Here is an 18,984-nt window from a genome sequence, read left to right as displayed (position 1 = left end):
GACTCTGTCTCAAAAAATATATATATATATGTATATATATGTATATATAGGTCTAAATGTATATAAAATATATCTTATCTCTACCTAAAATATATATATATAATATATATTTATATATAAATATAATATAGGCCAAGTGCAGTGGCTCATGCCTGTAATCCCAGCACTTTGGGAGACCGAGGAGGGTGGATCACCTGAGGTCTGGAGTACGAGACTAGCCTGGCCAACTTTGTGAAAACCCGTCTCTACTAAAAATACAAAAATTAGCCAGGCATGGTGGCGGGTGCCTGTAATCCCAGCTACTCAGGAGGCTGAGGCAGGAGAATCACTTGATCCTGGGAGGTGGAAGTTGCGGTGTGCCGAGAACACACCACTGCACTTCCATCCTAGGTGACAGAGTGAGACTCCACCTCAAAAAAAAGAAAAAAAAAATATATATATATATGAATAACATATATTTATATAAATAAAATTTATATTTTTTCTTTTTTCTTTTTTTTTTTTGAGACGGAGTCTCACTCTGTCGCCCAGGCTGGAGTGCAGTGGCGCGATCTCGGCTCACTGCAAGCTCCGCCTCCTGGGTTCACGCCATTCTCCTGCCTCAGCCTCTCCTAGTAGCTGGGACTACAGGTGGCGCCTGCCACCACGCCCGGCTAATTTTTTTTTTGTATTTTTTAGTAGAGACGGGGTTTCACTGTGGTCTCGATCTCCTGACCTCGTGATCCGCCCGCCTCGGCCTCCCAAAGTGCTAGGATTACAAGCGTGAGCCACCGCGCCCGGCCCTATATTTTTTCTATAAATAAAAAAATATATTTTTTTCTATAAATAAAAAAATATATTTTTTTCTATAAATAAAAAAATATATTTTTTTCTATAAATAAAAAAATATATTTTTTTCTATAAATAAAAAAATATATTTTTTTCTATAAATAAAAAAATATTTTTTCTGGCCGGGCGCGGTGGCTCACGTTTGTAATCCCAGCACTTTGGGAGGCCGAGGCGGGTGGATCACGAGGTCAGGAGATCGAGACCACGGTGAAACCCCGTCTCTACTAAAAATACAAAAAATTAGCCAGGCGTGGTGGCGGGCGCCTGTAGTCCCAGCTACTCGGAGAGGCTGAGGCAGGAGAATGGCGTGAACCCGGGAGGCGGAGCTTGCAGTGAGCCGAGATCGCGCCACTGCACTCCAGCCTGGGTGAGAGAGCGAGACTCTGTCTCAAAAAAAAAAAATAAATAAAAAAAATAAAAATAAAAAAAAAAAAAAATTTTTTCTATAAATAAAAAATATATTTTTCTATAAATAAAATATATTTTTTTCTATAAATAAAAAATATATTTTTTCTATAAATAAAAAAATATATTTTTTCTATAAATAAAAAATATATTTTTTCTATAAATAAAAAGTATATTTTTTCTATAAATAAAAAGTATATTTTTTCTATAAATAAAAAATATATTTTTTCTATAAATAAAAAATATATATTTTTTCTATAAATAAAAAATATATATTTTTTCTATAAATAAAAAATATATATTTTTTCTATAAATAAAAAATATATTTTTTTCTATAAATAAAAAATATATATTTTTTTCTATAAATAAATATATATTTTTTTCTATAAATAAAAATATATATTTTTTTCTATAAATAAAAAAATATTTTTTTTTGCAGAGACGGGGTCTTTGGAAAAGACACAAGCTAGTTGTTGCCCAAGCTGGTTTCAAATGCCTGGACTCAAGCAATCCTCCTGCCTCGGCCTCCCAAATTGCTGAGATTACAGATGTGAGCCATGGCGTCTGGCCCCATGTTGATATCTGTTTGTTTTTTTCCTCCTGCCCTGTACAGATTCCGCCCTCCACCCTCCTCCCCAGTGGGAAACCATCAGCATGGAACCACGAAGGAAGGGATTGGGGAGGCTCAAGCTTCAGCCTACTAAATCTCTGTTTTTATGTTATGTTTTCCAGGCCCTATGCCTGGGCCTAAGGCCGAATACCCTCTGTTTCACCCTCTCTAGAGGGGAATCATGTCTTTCGTAGGTGAAGGGGAGGGCGGCCCCCTTGCGGAGTGCATAACAGGGGGCCATGCAGGTCTCCTGCTGCTTCTCAGCTTTCATCCCGTCTTCCTTATCCTACTCTCCCCTTACTCCCAGTTCCCTAAGGCCAGGGTGCCATCAATCCCAGCTCTTCAATGATTTTTTGATGTAAATCTGTTTTTTTTTTTTGAGACGGAGTTTTGCTCTTGTTGCCTAGGCTGTAGTGCAATGGCATGATCTCAGCTCACTGCAACCTCCGCCTCCCGGGTTCAAGCAATTCTCCTGCCTCAGCCTCCCAGATAGCTGGGATTATGGGCACCTGACACCACACCTAGCTAATTTTTGTATTTTTAGTAGAACACTTGAGCCCAGAAGTTGAAGACCAGCCTGGGCAACATAGCAAAAAATGTACAAAATTACATACAAAAATTATCCTTGTGTGGTGAGGTGCACCTGTGGTCCCAGCTACTCGGGAGGATCATCAAGCCCAGGAGATAGAGGTTGCAGTGAGCTGTGATTATGGCACTGCACTCCAGCCTGGGTGACAAAGGCAGATCCTGTCTCAAAAAAACCCCACAATTTTAAAAAATTTAACTTTTTGGATCATTTGTTGCCATGGGGAACATTCCAAGCAGATACTCAAGCCTAAACTTGGACAACTGTTCTCACTCAGTTTTAAATTAACTGATTTTCATATGTGGGTTGTACATTAATTTAGTTTAATTAATTTTTTTGAGACAGGGTCTCCCTGTCACCCAGGCTGGAATGCAGTAGCTCGATCACAACTCACTGCAGCTTCGACTTTCTGGGCTCAGGAGATCCTCCTGCTTTGGCCTCCCAAATAGCTGGGACAACAGGTGCATGCTACCACGCCTGGCTAATTTTTTGTAGAGATGGGGGTCTTGCTGTGTTGCCCAATCTGGTCTTGAACTCCCAGCTTCAAGCAATCCTCCCACCTTAGCCTTCCAAAGTGCTGTGATTACAGGAATGAACGACTGTGCCTGGAATATTTATTTCATTTTCATTTTTATTTTTGGAGATGGAGTCTCGCTCTGTCGCCCAGGCTGGAGTGTGGAGTGCAGTGGTACAAAAAAAAAAAAAAAAAGTTCCAATAGCAGACCGGGCAACATGGGGAAACTCCATCTCTAGCAAAAATTGAAAAATTAGCCAGGTATGGTGGCACCTGCCTGTAGTTCCAGCAACTTGGGAGGCCGAGGTGGGAGGATCGTTAGAGCCCAGGAGTTCAGGACCAGACTGGGCGACATAGTGAGATCCTGCCTCTATTTTATAAAAAAAAAAAGTTACACCAACTCTGTATGATTTCTTGATTTTGCTTACAAAACGTTCATTATGCATATCAAAAGATAATTAAGAGGAAATATACCAAAATATTTGCACTTTCACCGTCTAACATAATTATCTCCAGAACTTGGTACAAAGCACGAGGCATAGCACTAAATACATTAAAAACAAGTAACAGAAAATGCATATGCGACAGAGGAGAACATGCAACACTTTTTTTTTTTTTTTTGCTGTGTCACCGAGGCTGGAGTGCAGTGGCGAGATTTCGGCTCAATGCCACCTCCACCTCCCGGGTACAAGCGATTCTCATGCCTCAGCCTCCCGAGTAGCTGGGACTACAGGCATCCGCCACCACGTCCGGCTAATTTTTTGTATTTTTAGTAGAAATGGGGATTCGCCATGTTGGCCAGGCTGATCTAGAACTCCTGACCTCAGGTGATCCGCCCACCTTGGCTTCACAAAGTGCTGGGATTACAGGTGTGAACCACCACACCTGGCCGGCAACACATTTTTTTTGGCTGAATGGACACGGTTATTGCTGAGGAAAGGTATGGTGTATGATTTTATTCTTCCTTATAGTTTTAGATTCCGAATTTTCTAAAAGGACCTAATGTCATTGCAGATGGTTATCACATAAAGATAATGAAACAGGGGGAGTCAATGCCCTCAAGCAGGAGTTAGTGACAGGGAGCATGGCTCCTGCAACCACAGGTTCCTTTTTTTTTTTTTTTAAGACAGAGTCTCACTCTGTCTCCTAGGCTGGAGTGCAGTGGCGCAATCTGAGCTCACTGCAACCTCTGCGTCCTGGGTTCAAGCGATTCTCCTGTCTCAGCCTCCCTAGTAGCTGGGATTACAGGAGCCCGCTACCACATCCGGCTAACTTTTGTATTTTTTTAGTAGAGATGAGGTGTCACCATGTTGGTGAGGCTGGTCTCAAACTCCTGAACTTGTGGTCCACCCACCTGGGCCTCCCAACCAAAGTGCTGGGATGACAGACGTGAGCCACTGCGCCCAGCCACCACAGGTTCCTCTTTTTTTTTTTTTTGAGACCGAGTCTCGCTCTGACTCCAGGCTGGAATGCAGTGGCGCCATCTCAGCTCACTGCAACCACCGCCTCTCAGCTTCAAGCGATTCTCCTGCCTCAGCCTCCTGAGTAGCTGGGACTACAGGCACGCGCCTCCACGCCCCGCTAATCTAATTTTTGTATTTTTAGTAGAGACGGGGTTTCACCATGTTGGCCAGGATGGTCTCGATCTCCTGACTTTGTGATCCGCCCTCCTCGGCCTCCCAAAGTGCTGGGTTTACAGGCGTCAGCCACCGCGTCCTGACAGGTTCCTCTTGTTTTTTTTTTTTTTTTTTGAGACGTTGTTTCGCTCTTGTCGCCCAGGCTGGAGTGCAATGGCAGGATCTTGGCTCACTGCAACCACTGCCTCCCGGGTTGAAGCGATTCTCCTGCCTCAGGCTAGGCTCCTGAGTAGCTTGGATTACAGGTGCCCGCCACCACGCCCCGTTAATTTTTTTGTATTTTTATTAGAGACAGTGTTTCACCATGTTAACCAGGCTGGTCTTGAACTCGTGACCTCGGGTGATCCGCCCGCCTCAGCCTCCCAAAGTGCTGGGATTACGGACGTGAGCCACCGCGCCCGGCTAACAGGTTCCTCTTAAAGCCCTGAACATCAGGGAAGGGACCTGCAGGCCCGGCCACGCCCAGGCTGCTTTAGCGCGCCAAGATGGCGGCCGCCGCACCCCGCGGCCGGAGCCGAGTGGGCCCGAGCGCTTCCGAGCATTCCCGAAGTCCAGAGAAACTCCGGGAGCGGCGCGGGCGGGAGCGGCGCGGGCGGGAGCGGCCCCGCCCGGAACCTGGGAGCGGCGGCGCCGGCGCGGGGGAGGGGAGGCCGGATGTGAGTGGAGCGGCCATTTCCTGTTTCTCTGCAGTTTTCCTCAGCTTTGGGTGGTGGCCGCTGCCGGGCATCGGCTTCCAGTCCGCGGAGGGCGAGGCGGCGTGGACAGCGGCCCCGGCACCCAGCGCCCAGCCGCCCGCAAGCCGCGCGCCCGTCCGCTGCGCCCCGAGCCCGCCGCTTCCTATCTCAGCGCCCTGCCGCCGCCGCTGCGGCCCAGCGAGCGGCCCTGATGCAGGCCATCAAGTGTGTGGTGGTGGGAGACGGGTGAGTGCGCGGCCGGGGCCGGGCTGGAGGCCGCGGGGTCGAGCGCGGGCGGGGGTCGGGCCCGGACTGGGGCCCAGACAGGCCGGCGTCCGCCGCGGGCTCGCGTAGGCAGTGGGCCTGGGCCTGGGCCTGGGCCTGTGCCGCGGGGCGGGGGCCGCCCCCACCGGACCCTGACGGCCCGGGCGGCGCGTGCCTGGTTCCGGCTGTCGATGGAGGAGGGCCTCGCCGCTCTCTGGCCAGAGGGAAAAGTGAACTCCACCCTCCGGCTTTCTTCCTGGAGGCCGACCGCCGCCCGCCCCCCGCCGCCCTCCTCGGGAGCGCTCGTAGAGCAAGCGCTCTTGGAGATTTTGACCATTTTTCCAAAAAGGGATCCTTCCTTGTTTTTTTGCATGAACCTCTCGATCCCCTTTGAGAGTTGTGTAGGGAACGCGGCGGTCAAGTCGATCATATTTGATGCATGCTTGATTGTACGGGCCGCTTTGGTGCCCCCAAACTTTTCTTTAAAAAATTTTTTTTTTCATAGGGTCTCGCTGTGTTGCCCAGGCCGGTCTCGAACTCCTGGGTTCAAGCGATCCTCCCATCCCAGCCTCCAAAATGTTGGTATTACAGGCGTGCGCCTCCACGCCTGGCTAATCTTTAAAAGTTTTTGTAGAAATGGGGTCTCACTGTGTTGTCCGGGCTGGTCTCGAATTCCTGCGCTCAAGTGATTCTCCTGCCTCTCAGCTTCCAAAAGCGCTGGGGTGACACCGCGCCCGGCCTCTCAACTTATTTTCGAACAGGTTTTTTGACTTACACTTCTGCCACTGTTAGGATTCTTAAAATTGTTGTTTTCGCCCTTTCCGTGGAGAAAGTTTTTAAGATGCTGGCTGGGAGGAGCCGGCTGTAATGGGGGACTGTTTTTTCTTTTCTTTCTTTCTTTTTTTTTTTTTTTAACAACGTGGTGTGGTCATTGACAAAAAAACTGTTCTTTGGTTAACGCATTAGGTATGGGATGTAGCAGAACTGGCCCCCTGTGACTCCAGTCATTGCTTTTCATGACTGTCCGTGATGGTTACAGGCCCTAGAGGAAGACAAGACTTGTCTTATGCAGCTTTTTTCTCCCATAGAAACAAGAATCTCAGTGTAACCCGAGCAAAATCGCGCGTCTCAACGTTGCTTGTATAGGTTAGTGTTAGCGAGGAAGAATTACTACCAGTTTAATCAAACTCAATGCAACTGGTACATGTTCCAGTAAAGTCCAAGGAAAGTTCTGGCATCACGGTTAACTGGGTTGATAGTCTTCAAACTTATCATTAGGACAGATTTTGGTTCTTGCAATTCAGATGCAAGAAGGATAATTAGACAGCTGATTTTTGTAAGATGCCCATCTGTCGGATTTGTCTTGGAAGTGTGAAGGAGTATTAGAGTATGTAGGCTATTCGAGCTTTTTTTTTTTTTATTTTATTTTTTGAGACGGAGTTTCACTCTGTTGCCCAGGCTGGAGTGCAGTGGCACGATTTCGGCTCACTACAACCTCTGCCTCCCAGGTTCAAGCGATCTTCGTGCCTCAGTCTCCTTAGTAGCTGGGATTACAGGCACGTGCCACCGTGCCCGGCTAATTTTTGTATTTTTTAGTAGAGACGGGGTTTCACCATGTTGGCCTGGCTGGTCTCGAACTCCTGACCTCAGGTGATCCACCCGCCTGGGTCTCCCAGAGTGTTGGGATTACAGGCGTGAGCCACCGCGCCCGGCCCAATTTTTTTTTCCTTTTTTTTTTTTTTGAGACGGCGTCTCACTCTGTCGCCCAGGCTGGAGTGCAATGGCGTCATCTCTGCCCCTGCAACCTCTCCCTCCCCGGGTTCAAGCGATTCTCTTGCCTCAGCCTCCCAAGTAGCTGGGATTACAGGCGCAAGCCACCATGCCCAGCTAATTTTTTTTTTTTTTTTTTTGTATTTTTTTGGTAGAAACGGAGCTTCACCATGTTGGCCTGGCTGGTCTCAAACTCCTGACCTCAAGTGATCCTCCCGCCTCGGCCTGTTTTTTTTTTATAAGTCATATTGCTGATAATTATTTGAAAATTTCTAAAACTAAAACATAAGCATAGCAGATACGTTTATTTAATACTAACCGATTATGGACCTCTGCTGTTTGAATTGGCTGTTTTATAAATAACTTGTTGAATGCCTGTCATGGAATCTGGACCCTCCCTTCAAATCCCCGCCCCACCGCTTACATGGGGTAACCCTAAGCACATCCCCCACCTCCCAAGAGAGCCGGTTCAGTGGGAGGTCAACAAGACTAAACAAGATGTTGGTTATTAACTACCTCGCAGGTGCCCCTTGCTGAGTGCTTAGTAAATGCTAGGTACTGTTACTGAGGTTTCTACTACTGAGACTCTGTGAGGGAGTATTAGGCTTAGAAGTCTGTGGCCTTGAGTTTTCAGTCTGTTTTTTTTTTTTAATATGAGCATTTGAGCAAGCACAGTTATTTTTTAATATTATGTTTAGTATTGATGTCGACTAGAGCTAAGTGATATTAGAAGTGAAATGTACCTGGCCAGGTCAGGTGGCTCACACCTGTAACCCAGCATTTTGGGAGGCCAAGGTGGGTGGATCACTAGGGCTTAGGAGTTCAAGACCAGCCTGGGCAACATGGCGAGACCCTGTCTCTGCTAAAAATACAAAAATTAGCTAGGTGTAGACACATGTGCCTGTAGTCCCAGCTACTCGGGAGGCTGAGGTGGGAGGATCGCTTGAAACCCAGGAGGTGGAGGTTGTAGTGAGCTGAGATCATGCCATTGCACTCCAACTCCAGGCGACAGAGTGAGACCCTGTCTCAAAAAAGCAAAAACAAAAACTGTTAGAGATACTTCTTTGGCCCAGCACGGTAACTCAAGCCTGTAATGCCAGCACTTTGGGGTGCCAAGGTGGGCAGTTCACCTGAGGTCAGGAGTTTCAGACCAGTCTGGCCAACATGGTGAAACCCCGTCTCTACTAAAAATAGAAAAATTAGCTGGGCACGCCTGTAATCCCAGCTACTCAGGAGGTTGAGGCAGGAGAATCGCTTGAACCTGGGAGGTGGAGGTTGCAGTGAGCCAAGATTGTGCCACTGCACTCCAGCTTGGGTGACAGAGGGAAACTCTGCCTTTTTTTTTTTTTTTTTTTTAAAGGAGATACATCTTCGTCAATTCCTGCTTTGACCCTTTGCCTGGACCATGGCAGTGTCCTTTCAGGCTGTACATGCCTCCATCCTGCCCTCCTGTACCTCTGCTTACACTGGGCTCCTAAGGAAACTCCTGCTCCTCGTCTCATCATCCCTAGGGATGGTTCTGTCTTATCATTGCTAGAATTGGATGCCTTGCCATCTTGTTTGCTCCTTAACTCTGCCTACAGCTTTGTAAATAATTCCTTCATGAAAATCTCTATTTGAATCTTCTGGGATGAGTTTTTTCCTTCTGGGACCCTGACTGATAGAGACTGATAATACACCCATGTGAAAATATGTCTGCCAGGGGCGGCGGCTCACGTCTGTAATCTCAGCACTTTGGGAGGCCGAGGCAGGCGGATCACCTAAGGTCAGGTGTTCGAGACCAGCCTGGCCAACATGGCAAAACCCTGTCTCTACTAAAAGTACAAAAATTAGCTGGGCGTGGTGGTGGGCGCCTGTAATCCCAGCTACTCAAGATGCTGAGGCAGGAGAATCGCTTGAATCCGAAAGGCGGAGGTTGCAATGAGCTGAGATTGTGTCACTGCACTCCAGCCTGGGCAACAAGAGCAAGACTCTGTCTTGAAAAAAAAAGAAAAAAAAAGTCAGAAATAATTTGCAAAGCATGTTAGAAAATTCTAGATTTCCTGAATAGCAATTTGAGATTGGCCATGAAATATTACATAGGGTTGATACTTTTTTATTCTAAGATAGTCCTTTCTGAGCATGAGGTCCATAATTTTTTTTTCCTCCACCTTACTGCTGCCCCATCCTATAACTTTCACTTAGTGGACCTTTGCCCCAAGATTTTCTCTCAGCTTTTCCTAGGTAAGATAGCATCACCCGGGTGCGATGGCTCATGCCTTTAATCCCAGCACTTTGGGAGGCCAAGGCGGGCGGATTGCCTGAAGTCAGGAGTTCGAGACCAGTCTGGCCAACACGGTGAAACCCTGTCTCTACTTGAAAATACAAAAAAATTAGCCAAGGATGGTGCGGGGCGCCTGTAATCCTAGCTACTCGAGAGGCTGAGGCAGGGGAATTGTTTGAATCAAGGGAGGTGGAAGTTGCAGTGAGCGGAGATGGCGCCCCTGCACTCCAGCCTGGGTAACAGAGTGAGACTCTGTCTCAAAAAGGAAAAAAAAAGATAACATCTTACATTCAGGTATTTATAAACAACTGTTTTATTATTTATTTGTTTTTATTTTATCTTGGCTCACTGCAGCCTCCACCTCCTGGGTTCAAGTGATTCTCCTGCCTCAGCCTCCGAGTAGCTGAAACTACACGTGCCTGCCACCATGCCCAGCTAATTTTTTTTTTTTTTTTTTTTTTTTTTTTTGAGAAGGAGTTTTTGCCCTTTTTGCCCAGGCTGGAGTGCAGTGGTGCGATCTCGGCTCACTGCAACCTCCTCCTCCTCCTGGGTTCAAGCGATTCTCCTGCCTCAGCCTCCCAAGTAGCTGGGATTATAGGCACGCTCCACCACACTGGCTAATTTTGTATTTTTAGTAGAGACGGGGTTTCTCCTTGTTAGCTAGGTTGGTCTCAAACTCCTGACCTCAGGTTATCCACCTGCCTTAGCCTCTCAAAAGTACTGGGATTACAGGCGTGAGCCACTACGCCTGGCAATTTGTTGTATTTTGAATAGAGACAGGGTTTCACCATGTTGACCAGGTTGGTTTCAAACTCCTGATTTTAGGCGATCTGCCCGCCTTGGCCTCCCAAAGTGCTGGGATTAAGGGTGTGAGCCATCGTGCCTGGCCTAAACAACTGTTTTATTATTTAATTTTTTTATTGCTTATTACTATTTTTTGAGACGGAGTCTTGCTCTGTCACCCAGGCTGGAGTGCAGCGGCGCGATATGGGCTCACAGCAACCTCTGCCTCCTGGGTTCAAGCGATTCTCTTGCCTCGGCCTCCCAAAGTGCTGTAATTACAGGCCCGAGCCACTGCGCCCGGCCACAGCTATTTTAATAGTATTGTTTTGGTGTTGGTTGATTAAAGGAATGGGAATGAATGACTTGAAGCTATGTTTGACTCTTTATACGAAGTGGAGTCCAGATTGGGCTAGTGGCCTGTCTAGCCCAGTGTCTGACTTGGACATACATTACTGTCCAGGAGTTTCTTAGCTGAACGTGAAAAATACCTTCCGTGACACCATCCTTACAGGAATATATACCATTTACTCTTTACTTCTGTTGAATGGTGGTGGCGTGAACCATGAATTTGTTTAAGCTTTTCAGTTGTTTTGTGTGCTTTCCTCTCAAGGCATGGGGCTCCATATTTTTGACCTGTGGTAAAGGTATTTGAATTCTGCACTGGCCTCCAAATTTAGGTGTAGTATATGGCTCTGATCTTGGTTGATGATACTATACATGATGCGTTTTTTTTCTTGATAAGCCAAAAAAATTACACATAATGTGTGTGTGTGTGTTTTTTTTAATTTCAAATGATAGTTACAGTAAAATTTGGAGTTGGGCTAAGTGGGAGGAGCATCAGGAAGCCATTTTTAGAAACCTTAAATTCTCCCTTTATAACTTTCTATCTTTTGCGTTAGTCATCTGATGTCTTAGTACTGCCTACTTTTTCACATCTGCATCACCAGGTAGCTCTTAAAATTGTAGTCTTCCTAGAAAGGAGATGTTTTTATCAAGAGTCTTTGCCACCAAGGCAGGATTGCATGTGATCAGTAGGAATATTTTCCTGCAATGTCTTAATATGAAAAATTTCAAACAGATTAGTGGAAAGCATTGTACAGTCAACATGCACGTACCCATGGCCTAGATTCTATGACAACATTTTGCTCTACTTGTTCATTTTGCTTTATTTGCTTTATCATGTCTTCCTGTTATCAGAGGGAACCTTTTAAGAGGATTTATACAGGAGTTGATTTTGTTTTGTTTTGTTTTGTTTTGTTTTGTTTTGTTTTGTTTTTTGAGACGGAGTCTTTCTCTGTCCCCCAGGCTGGAGTGCACTGGCGCGATCTCGGCTCACTGCAAGCTCCGCCTCCCGGGTTCACGCCATTCTCCTGCCTCAGCCTCCCGAGTAGCTGGGATTACAGGCGCCCGCCACCACGCCCGGCTAATTTTTTATATTTTTAGTAGAGATGGGGTTTCACCATGTTAGCCAGGATGGTCTCCATCTCCTGACCTCGTGATCCGCCCGCCTCGGCCTCCCAAAGTGCTGGGATTACAGGCTTGAGCCACTGCGCCCAGCCAGGAGTTGATTTTGTTTTTTGTTTTGTTTTGTTTTGCTTTTTTTTAAGATGGAGTCTTGCTCTGTTGCCCAGGCTGGAGTACAATGGCATGGTCTCTGCTCACTGCAATCTCCGCATCCCAGGTTCAAGCAGTTCTCCTGCCTCAGCCTCCTGAGTAGCTGGGATTACAGGCACCCACCACCACGCCCGGCTAATTTTTGTATTTTTAGTAGAGACGGGGTTTCTCCATCTTGGCCAGGCTGGTCTTGAACTCTTGACCTCAGATGATCCACCCGCCTCGGCCTCCCAAAGTGATGGGATTACAGGCATGAGCCACCACACCCGGCCTGATTTTGAAAAAGAATAGGGGCTGTGTGCAGTTAGATATAAATTCTTATTTTTGAACCCTGTGTTCAGCTGGCTTGTATCAGCTACACCAGGGTTAGACTGGATTCTGGAAGGGTGGTCTAAAGTAAAGCCTGCTTCAGACTTCAGCTCAGTTGTACATAGTGTCTTCAGCCTGAGTAAGAAACTTTATGCAGTTTCTTACGTTAACAGTATCTTAATTTTTTGAAGCTTCTAGTGGTAATAATTGCTAGCTTGCTCTTTTTTTCTTTTTTTTTTTTTTTATAGAGACAGAGTCTTGCTCTGTCGCCAGGCTGGAGTGCAGTGGCACGAAATCAGCTCACTGCAACCTCTGCCTCCCAGGTTCAAGCAATTCTCCTGCCTCAGCCTCCTGAGTAGCTGGGATTACAGGCGTGTGCCACCACGCCCAGCTAATGCCTTTTGTATTTTAGTAGAGACGGGGTTTCACCGTGCTGCCCAGGCTGGTCTTGAACTCCTAAGGTCAGGCAGTCCGCCCACCTTGCCCTCCTAAAGTGCTAGGATTACAGGTGTGAGCCATCGCGCCCGGTGGAGTCAGATACTGGTAGTAGAACAGCATAATTTTAGATTGGGTTTTGTGTTTATTTAGCACTGCACTACTCTAGTGGTATATTTTTCTGGACAGATTTTATCTGCATAGTTAACGCAATTATATATAAGATCTACTGTTACAGAATCCCCATACCTTGTTTCTCAGTGTAAATCGAGGACCTTTATGCAAGGTCTTTATTCAGTAAGTAGGAATATATATTTGACAGTTACTAAATTCTACTGCCTTGTCCTTAAGATCTACATGTTTTTTTGTTTGTTTTTTGAGTCAGAGTCTCACTCTGTTGCCCAGGCTGGAGTGTAGTGATGCGATCTCAGCTCACTGCAGCCTCTACCCTCTGGCCTGAAGCGATACTTCTGCCTCAGCCTCCTGAGTAGCTGGGATTACAGGCGCCTGCCACCGCATTCAGCCAATTTTTTGTATTTTTTTTTTTTTTTTTTTTGAGACGGAGTCTCGCTCTTTCACCCAGGCTAGAGTGCAGTGGCGTGATCTCGGCTCACTGCAGGCTCCGCCCCCCGGGGTTCACGCCATTCTCCTGCCTCAGCCTCCCGCGTAGCTGGGACTACAGGCGCCTGCCACCTCGCCCGGCTAATTTTTTGTATTTTTAGTAGAGACGGGGTTTCACTGTGTTAGCCAGGATGGTCTCGATCTCCTGACCTCATGATCCGCCCGCCTCAGCCTCCCAAAGTGCTGGGATTACAGGCGTGAGCCACCGCGCCCGGCCAATTTTTTGTATTTTTAATAGAGATGCAGTTTCCCTATGTTGGTCAGTCTGGTCTCGAACTCCTGGCCTCGAGTGATCCACCGTCTTGGCCTCCTGCTGGGATTACAGGCAAGAGCCACCGCGCCTGGCCAGGATCTACTCACTTTTAGACAGCAGTATATGCTCTGTATTTTGGTTTGCAATTGTAATTGTCATTGGAAGAGTTTGGCTTTTCTGTCTGAAGATCAATGTGTCTTTAAAAGAAGGCAGTGCAGAAAGTTGTTATTTTTGAGCTTCCTGGATCTTTTTTTTTTTTTACATGAGGAAATTCCTAGTGTTTCTAGATTTATTGATTGTGCTTTAAAGTTTTGGTTTATAGATTTCAGGAAGTAACACTAAAGTTTACCCCACTCCCCTCAAAAAGTAAGTAAAAAGTTCTCTTGGCTGGGCGTGGTAGCTCATGCCTGTAACCCCAGCACTTTGGGAGGCCAAAGTGGTGGATCTTCTGAGGTCAGGAATTCGAGACCAGTATGGCCAACATGGCAAAACCCTGTCTCTACTAAAAATACAAAAAAAAAAAAAATTAGCTGGATGTGGTGGTGCTTACCTGTAGTCCCAGCTACTTGGGAGGCTGAGGCAGGAGAATTGTTTGAACCCAGCAGGCAGAGGTTATGGTGAGCCAGGATTGCACCATTGGGCTCCAGCCTGGAAGACAGAGCCAAGACTCCGTCTTAAAAAAAAAAAGTTCTCTTAATGGAAAAATGAAGAACATAATAGGACATAAGTTATTTGCTTTCATTGTGGTTATTTCTACAGGATAGGGCAGGGGAAGCACAGATAGGTTAAAAAAAATTGTAGCATCATGAGCTAGGGGGAAATCCAGTGTAGAAATGGCATGAACTTTCTTCCAGTCAATTCATGTTCATTTCCTAGAATGATGACATTGCTCAATGATTGAAAAGAGGTTCAACTGAGCAGTTAATTATATAAAGTTAGAAATTCTAAAGCAAGTAGTAACTTCCAGAAATTCTCCAGCAGAATCAGTCAAGACTTGTGGCCAAATATGGCTTCCATTCTTCATGAGGGAAAGGCCATGGAAAGGCTGTCACATTGCCCAGTGCAGATGTTGACTTGGTTTGTGGAAGCGCAGCATGGACAAGGAATGAATATACACTAATAGGAGTGGAATAACCCTTTTCTTTTACCTATTTGAAGAAATTAAGTAAAAGTTTTAATCAAAAGACTTAAAGAGGGGTTGGTTTTATCTTTTGATTGCACTAAGCTTAAATACAAGGTTGCACTTTAAGAATTCTATAATTTAATAATCATATTCTTATAAGACAGATTTGTAACAAATAGTGATTGGTAATAAAATTTCAGTCAATATCAGATTATGCCAGTACCTTGAATTTCTTCACGGTTGAGCCTTTCTCAGCTAAAGATGTCATTCGGGAAAGGAAGTTTAGAGGATTTTAGACCCAGCTGGTTGCGTTTATAGTAGTAGCTTTGTTCCTGATATACATAGAGACTTAGGACAGGATAGTAAAAGAAGTGATAATGACATCTTGTAACAGTCAAAACCTTCATAGCAGCTTATCCTTGACACTGAGCGGCAACTATTGTTAAGGTTTTTACACAACCTTTATCTTTTTTTTTTTTTTGAGACGGAGTTTCGCTCTTGTTGCCCAGGCTGGAGTGCAGTGGTGCAATCTCGGCTTACTGCAACTTCCGCCCCCGGGTTCAAGCGACTCTCCTGCCTCAGCCTCCTGAGTAGCTGGGATTACAGGCATGCATGCCCGGCTAATTTTGTATTTTTAGTAGAGAGGGGTTTCTCCATGTTGGTCAGGCTGATCTCGAACTCCTGACCTCAGGTGATCCGCCCGCTTTGGCCTCCCAAAGTGCTAGGATTACAGGTGTGAGCCACCGCGCCCAGCCAACCTTTATCTTTTTTTTTTTTTTTTTTTTTTTGAGACGGAGTCTCGCTCTGTCGCCCAGGCTGGAGTGCAGTGGTGCAATCTCGGCTCACTGTAAGCTCCGCCTCCTGGGTTCATGCCATTCTCCTGCCTCAGCCTCTCTGAGTAGCTGGGACTACAGGCGCCCGCCACCACGCCCGGCTAATTTTTTGTATTTTTAGTAGAGACAGGGTTTCACCGTGGTCTGGATCTCCTGACCTCGTGATTCACCCGCCTCGGCCTCCCAAAGTGCTGGGATTACAAGCATGAGCCACCGCGCCCGGCCTCCTTTATCATTTTTAAAAAGGTCCCTTAGAGCCGTAGGCTCCACTTTCTTCCTAAGCTGCCACATCCAAACCATGGCTAAGCGATGCTAGTTCTGCCTCCAAGTTCAAGCAGTCCAAGAAACAGCCTACTTGTCTTCAGTGTCCAGTCTCCATTCTTGGTCCAGGCCACCATAGGTGGCTCCGGGACTGTAGCAACAGCTTCCATGTGTGCCTGCCTTGAGTGAGTCCCTGGCGTCCTCAGGCTTCCTGCCACACTGCAGTTGGAGGCTTCTTCTAAAATCCATTGCTGTCTTGGCAATTTAAAACCTGTGACTTTCCAAGTAGGATCTAATCCCCACGTCCTTAACAAGAAGACGTAACATATGTCCCCATGCCACTGCCCACTTATTTTTTTATTGTTGAGATGGGATCGTGCTTTGTCACCTAGGCTGGGATGGAGTGGTGTGATCACAGCTCACTGCCATTCCGAATTCCTGGGCTGAAGGGATCCTCTTGCTTCAGCCTCCTGAGTAGCTGGGACTACAGGCACGTGCCACCATGCCCCACTTATTTTTGAATTTTTTTGTGGAAACAAGGTCTCCCTATGTTGCCCAGGCTGGTCTTGAACTCCTGGGCTCAGCGATCCTCCCACCTCAGGCCCCTGTGCTGGGATTACAGCCTCCTGTGCTGGGATTACAGGCCTAAGACACTGCACCAGGCTTTTATTTTTTAATTTAAAAAAATTTATTTTTTTGAGACAGGGTCTCACTTTGTCCCTCAGACTGGATGCAGTGGTGCAATCTTGGTTCACTGCAGCCTCGACCTCCCTCTTGGATTCAAGTGATCCTCCTGCCTCAGCCCCCCAAGTAGCTGAGACTACAGGTGCACACCGCCACACCCACCTAATTTTTGTATTTTTAGTAGAGAATGGGTTTTGCCACACCCACCTAATTTTTGTATTTTTAGTAGAGAAGGGGTTTCTCCATGTTGGCCAGGCTGGTCTTGAACTCCTGGGCTCAAGCAGTCCACCCACCTCAGCCTCCCAAAGTGCTAGGATTACAGGCATGAGCCACCATGCCTGGCCTAAAAATACTTTTTTCAGCTCTAGAAATGTTAGCTCTTTTGCTGTACATTTCCAGAGCTGCTTTAATAATAACAGTTATCACACCCATAATTTCATGTGATGATTGCATTCTTAATTTTTAAATTTAACAACTGCACTTCCTTCATGAGGTCTTGTTCATTGATATGTCTTTAGCACCTAGTGTGCTTCTGATGTAGCACACGGTTGATATAAATTGAAATTGAATTAATGCTCACAGTAGTTTGGGGATGGAGCTCGTAGTTTTGCGTTAATTTTGCTGGTGAAAAAAGCAGGCATGAGGAAGTTGAAACTTGCCAAAAAATACAGCCAGTACGTGCTAGAATTGGCCCTGGGTCTCAAATCTGGGCTTCTGACTCCAAAGCTTAGGCTCCTGCTCATACAGGTTTATTTTCACATTCTAAGCTTTTAACAAAATGTATGTCCAGTGAGTCATTTCTGTTTAGAAAGCCTTTAGGAGTTGGAAGCTACTTTCTGGTGATGTAATGTTTGACTCTCTAAAGTCTTTGGAATGGGGAGTTCCAACTTTTGTTAAGCCCTCAATAATGTCATGAGTGAATGAGTATTGGCAAGACTGGCTGGGCCTGTAATCTGCCTTGAGTGTGAGGGAAAATGGAAAAGCGCTTAACTTTATGGTGAATTCTAATTTATAGTAGTTGAGATTGAACAACAAAAGTCTTAAAATTATGACACTGATGTATCATTGTGACCTTGGTAAACTGACAGCACACCAGAGAGAAGGGCTCATTAAGGAGAGCACTTGGCTAACCGAACCCTCAGGATGCCAGACTTGAGCTCTAACGTAAGCCCTTAAGCTTGCCTTGTCAATGCTGTAAAAATTGGAGACCTTTATGTTTTGCTAATGATGTGGTGACCTTAGTTATTAGGTGATAGCCTCTTGAAAAACATTCCAGGTAGTTGGGAGACTTTCAGCCACCGCTGACTTCTGCCTGGTGGCACACTGGTAATATTTAGGATTAGTCTCTATCCATTACCAGTTGTGCAGGTGGTGCTCCTTTCTCTGAAATATTTCTACACACTTGTCTGGAAAGTTTAACTCCCATCCTATCTGAGCCATTAATTAAATGTCTGGGATGTATTGTGATAGCCCCTGCTTATAGACTTGTGGTGCTGTGTGAGGACTGGGGCTGTAGGAGGTGGCAGTTGAATACAGCTGAATTAATGTGATGGCAGTTACGTGTGGTGGTTTATTGACTAAGCACTTTCTGTCAAGAGAACAGTCATTGCTGATTGCCAGAGGGGAGGCTCTAGGGATGTGGTGGGATTTTGAGCTGTGCCACTTAAGGCAGCAGAATAAGTTACTTAAAGAGGAAAGCTGTGTTTGTATATTAGTGTTAATTAAAATACCTTTAGGCTGGGTGTGGTGGCTCATGCCTGTAATCCCAGCACTTTGGGAGGTCCAGGTGGGCGGATCACTTTAGGTCAGGAGTTCGAGACCAGCCTGGCCAACATGGCGAAAACCCGTCTCTACTAAAAATACAAAAAAATTAGCCAGGCGTGGTGGTGGGCACCTGTAATCCCAGCTACTTGGGAGGCTGAGGCAGGAGAATCGCTTGAACCTGGGAGGCGGAGGTTGCAGTGAGCCAAGATGGTGCCACTGCACTGCACTCCAGCCTGGGTGACAGCACGAGACTCAGTTTCAGAAAAAAAAAAAAAGAAAGAAAATATCTTCAGGATCAAACGTAAGATTCTTGGATGAAAGGTTCTACAGATGTTCACAGAAGAGACGTGAAGTTTTAAAATCTTGTTTCTCTTGAGTCTTGTACATAGGTAACAACTGTTTCTTGACTATTAATGCTAACACCAGGTACCTAAACAGAACGTGATGGCTCCTGACTCTACCTTTCTGAGAAATTCTAGTTTGTTTACTTTAAATTTCAGAGCACAAATGTGTATGTGGTGATAAAGGGTTATAGAAAACATTTTCTTTAATGCTAAGTGTGTGATGTATATGCCTTGATTTTTTTTCTCTAGAAATTATTTTAACCTAATAATGAAAGCTAAGATTACATTCATGTTGACTAGCAACCTTTTTTCTCTTTCTCTTTAGAGCTGTAGGTAAAACTTGCCTACTGATCAGTTACACAACCAATGCATTTCCTGGAGAATATATCCCTACTGTGTAAGTATCTTA

The 18,984-nt window shown here is 45.8% G+C and overlaps 1 protein-coding gene across 1 annotated transcript in view; it reads left to right on the top strand.

The window, feature by feature from the left end:
- The first annotated feature begins 5,144 nt into the window (after window positions 1–5,144).
- The window catches only part of RAC1 (Rac family small GTPase 1), a 30,506-nt gene continuing 16,666 nt past the window's right edge, over window positions 5,145–18,984 (top strand). The window contains exons 1-2 of the mRNA XM_030796479.1: window positions 5,145–5,500; window positions 18,901–18,972. Of these exons, the coding sequence (XP_030652339.1) occupies window positions 5,466–5,500; window positions 18,901–18,972 (107 nt within the window). The 5' untranslated portion in view covers window positions 5,145–5,465. The remainder of the gene's footprint in view (window positions 5,501–18,900; window positions 18,973–18,984) is intronic.

Source organism: Nomascus leucogenys, chromosome 17 (assembly GCF_006542625.1).
Source record: "Nomascus leucogenys isolate Asia chromosome 17, Asia_NLE_v1, whole genome shotgun sequence".
NCBI classification, from domain to species: Eukaryota; Metazoa; Chordata; class Mammalia; order Primates; family Hylobatidae; genus Nomascus; species Nomascus leucogenys.
Note: the sequence above shows the minus strand (reverse complement) of the source record. Positions and strands in the feature narration are given on the sequence as shown.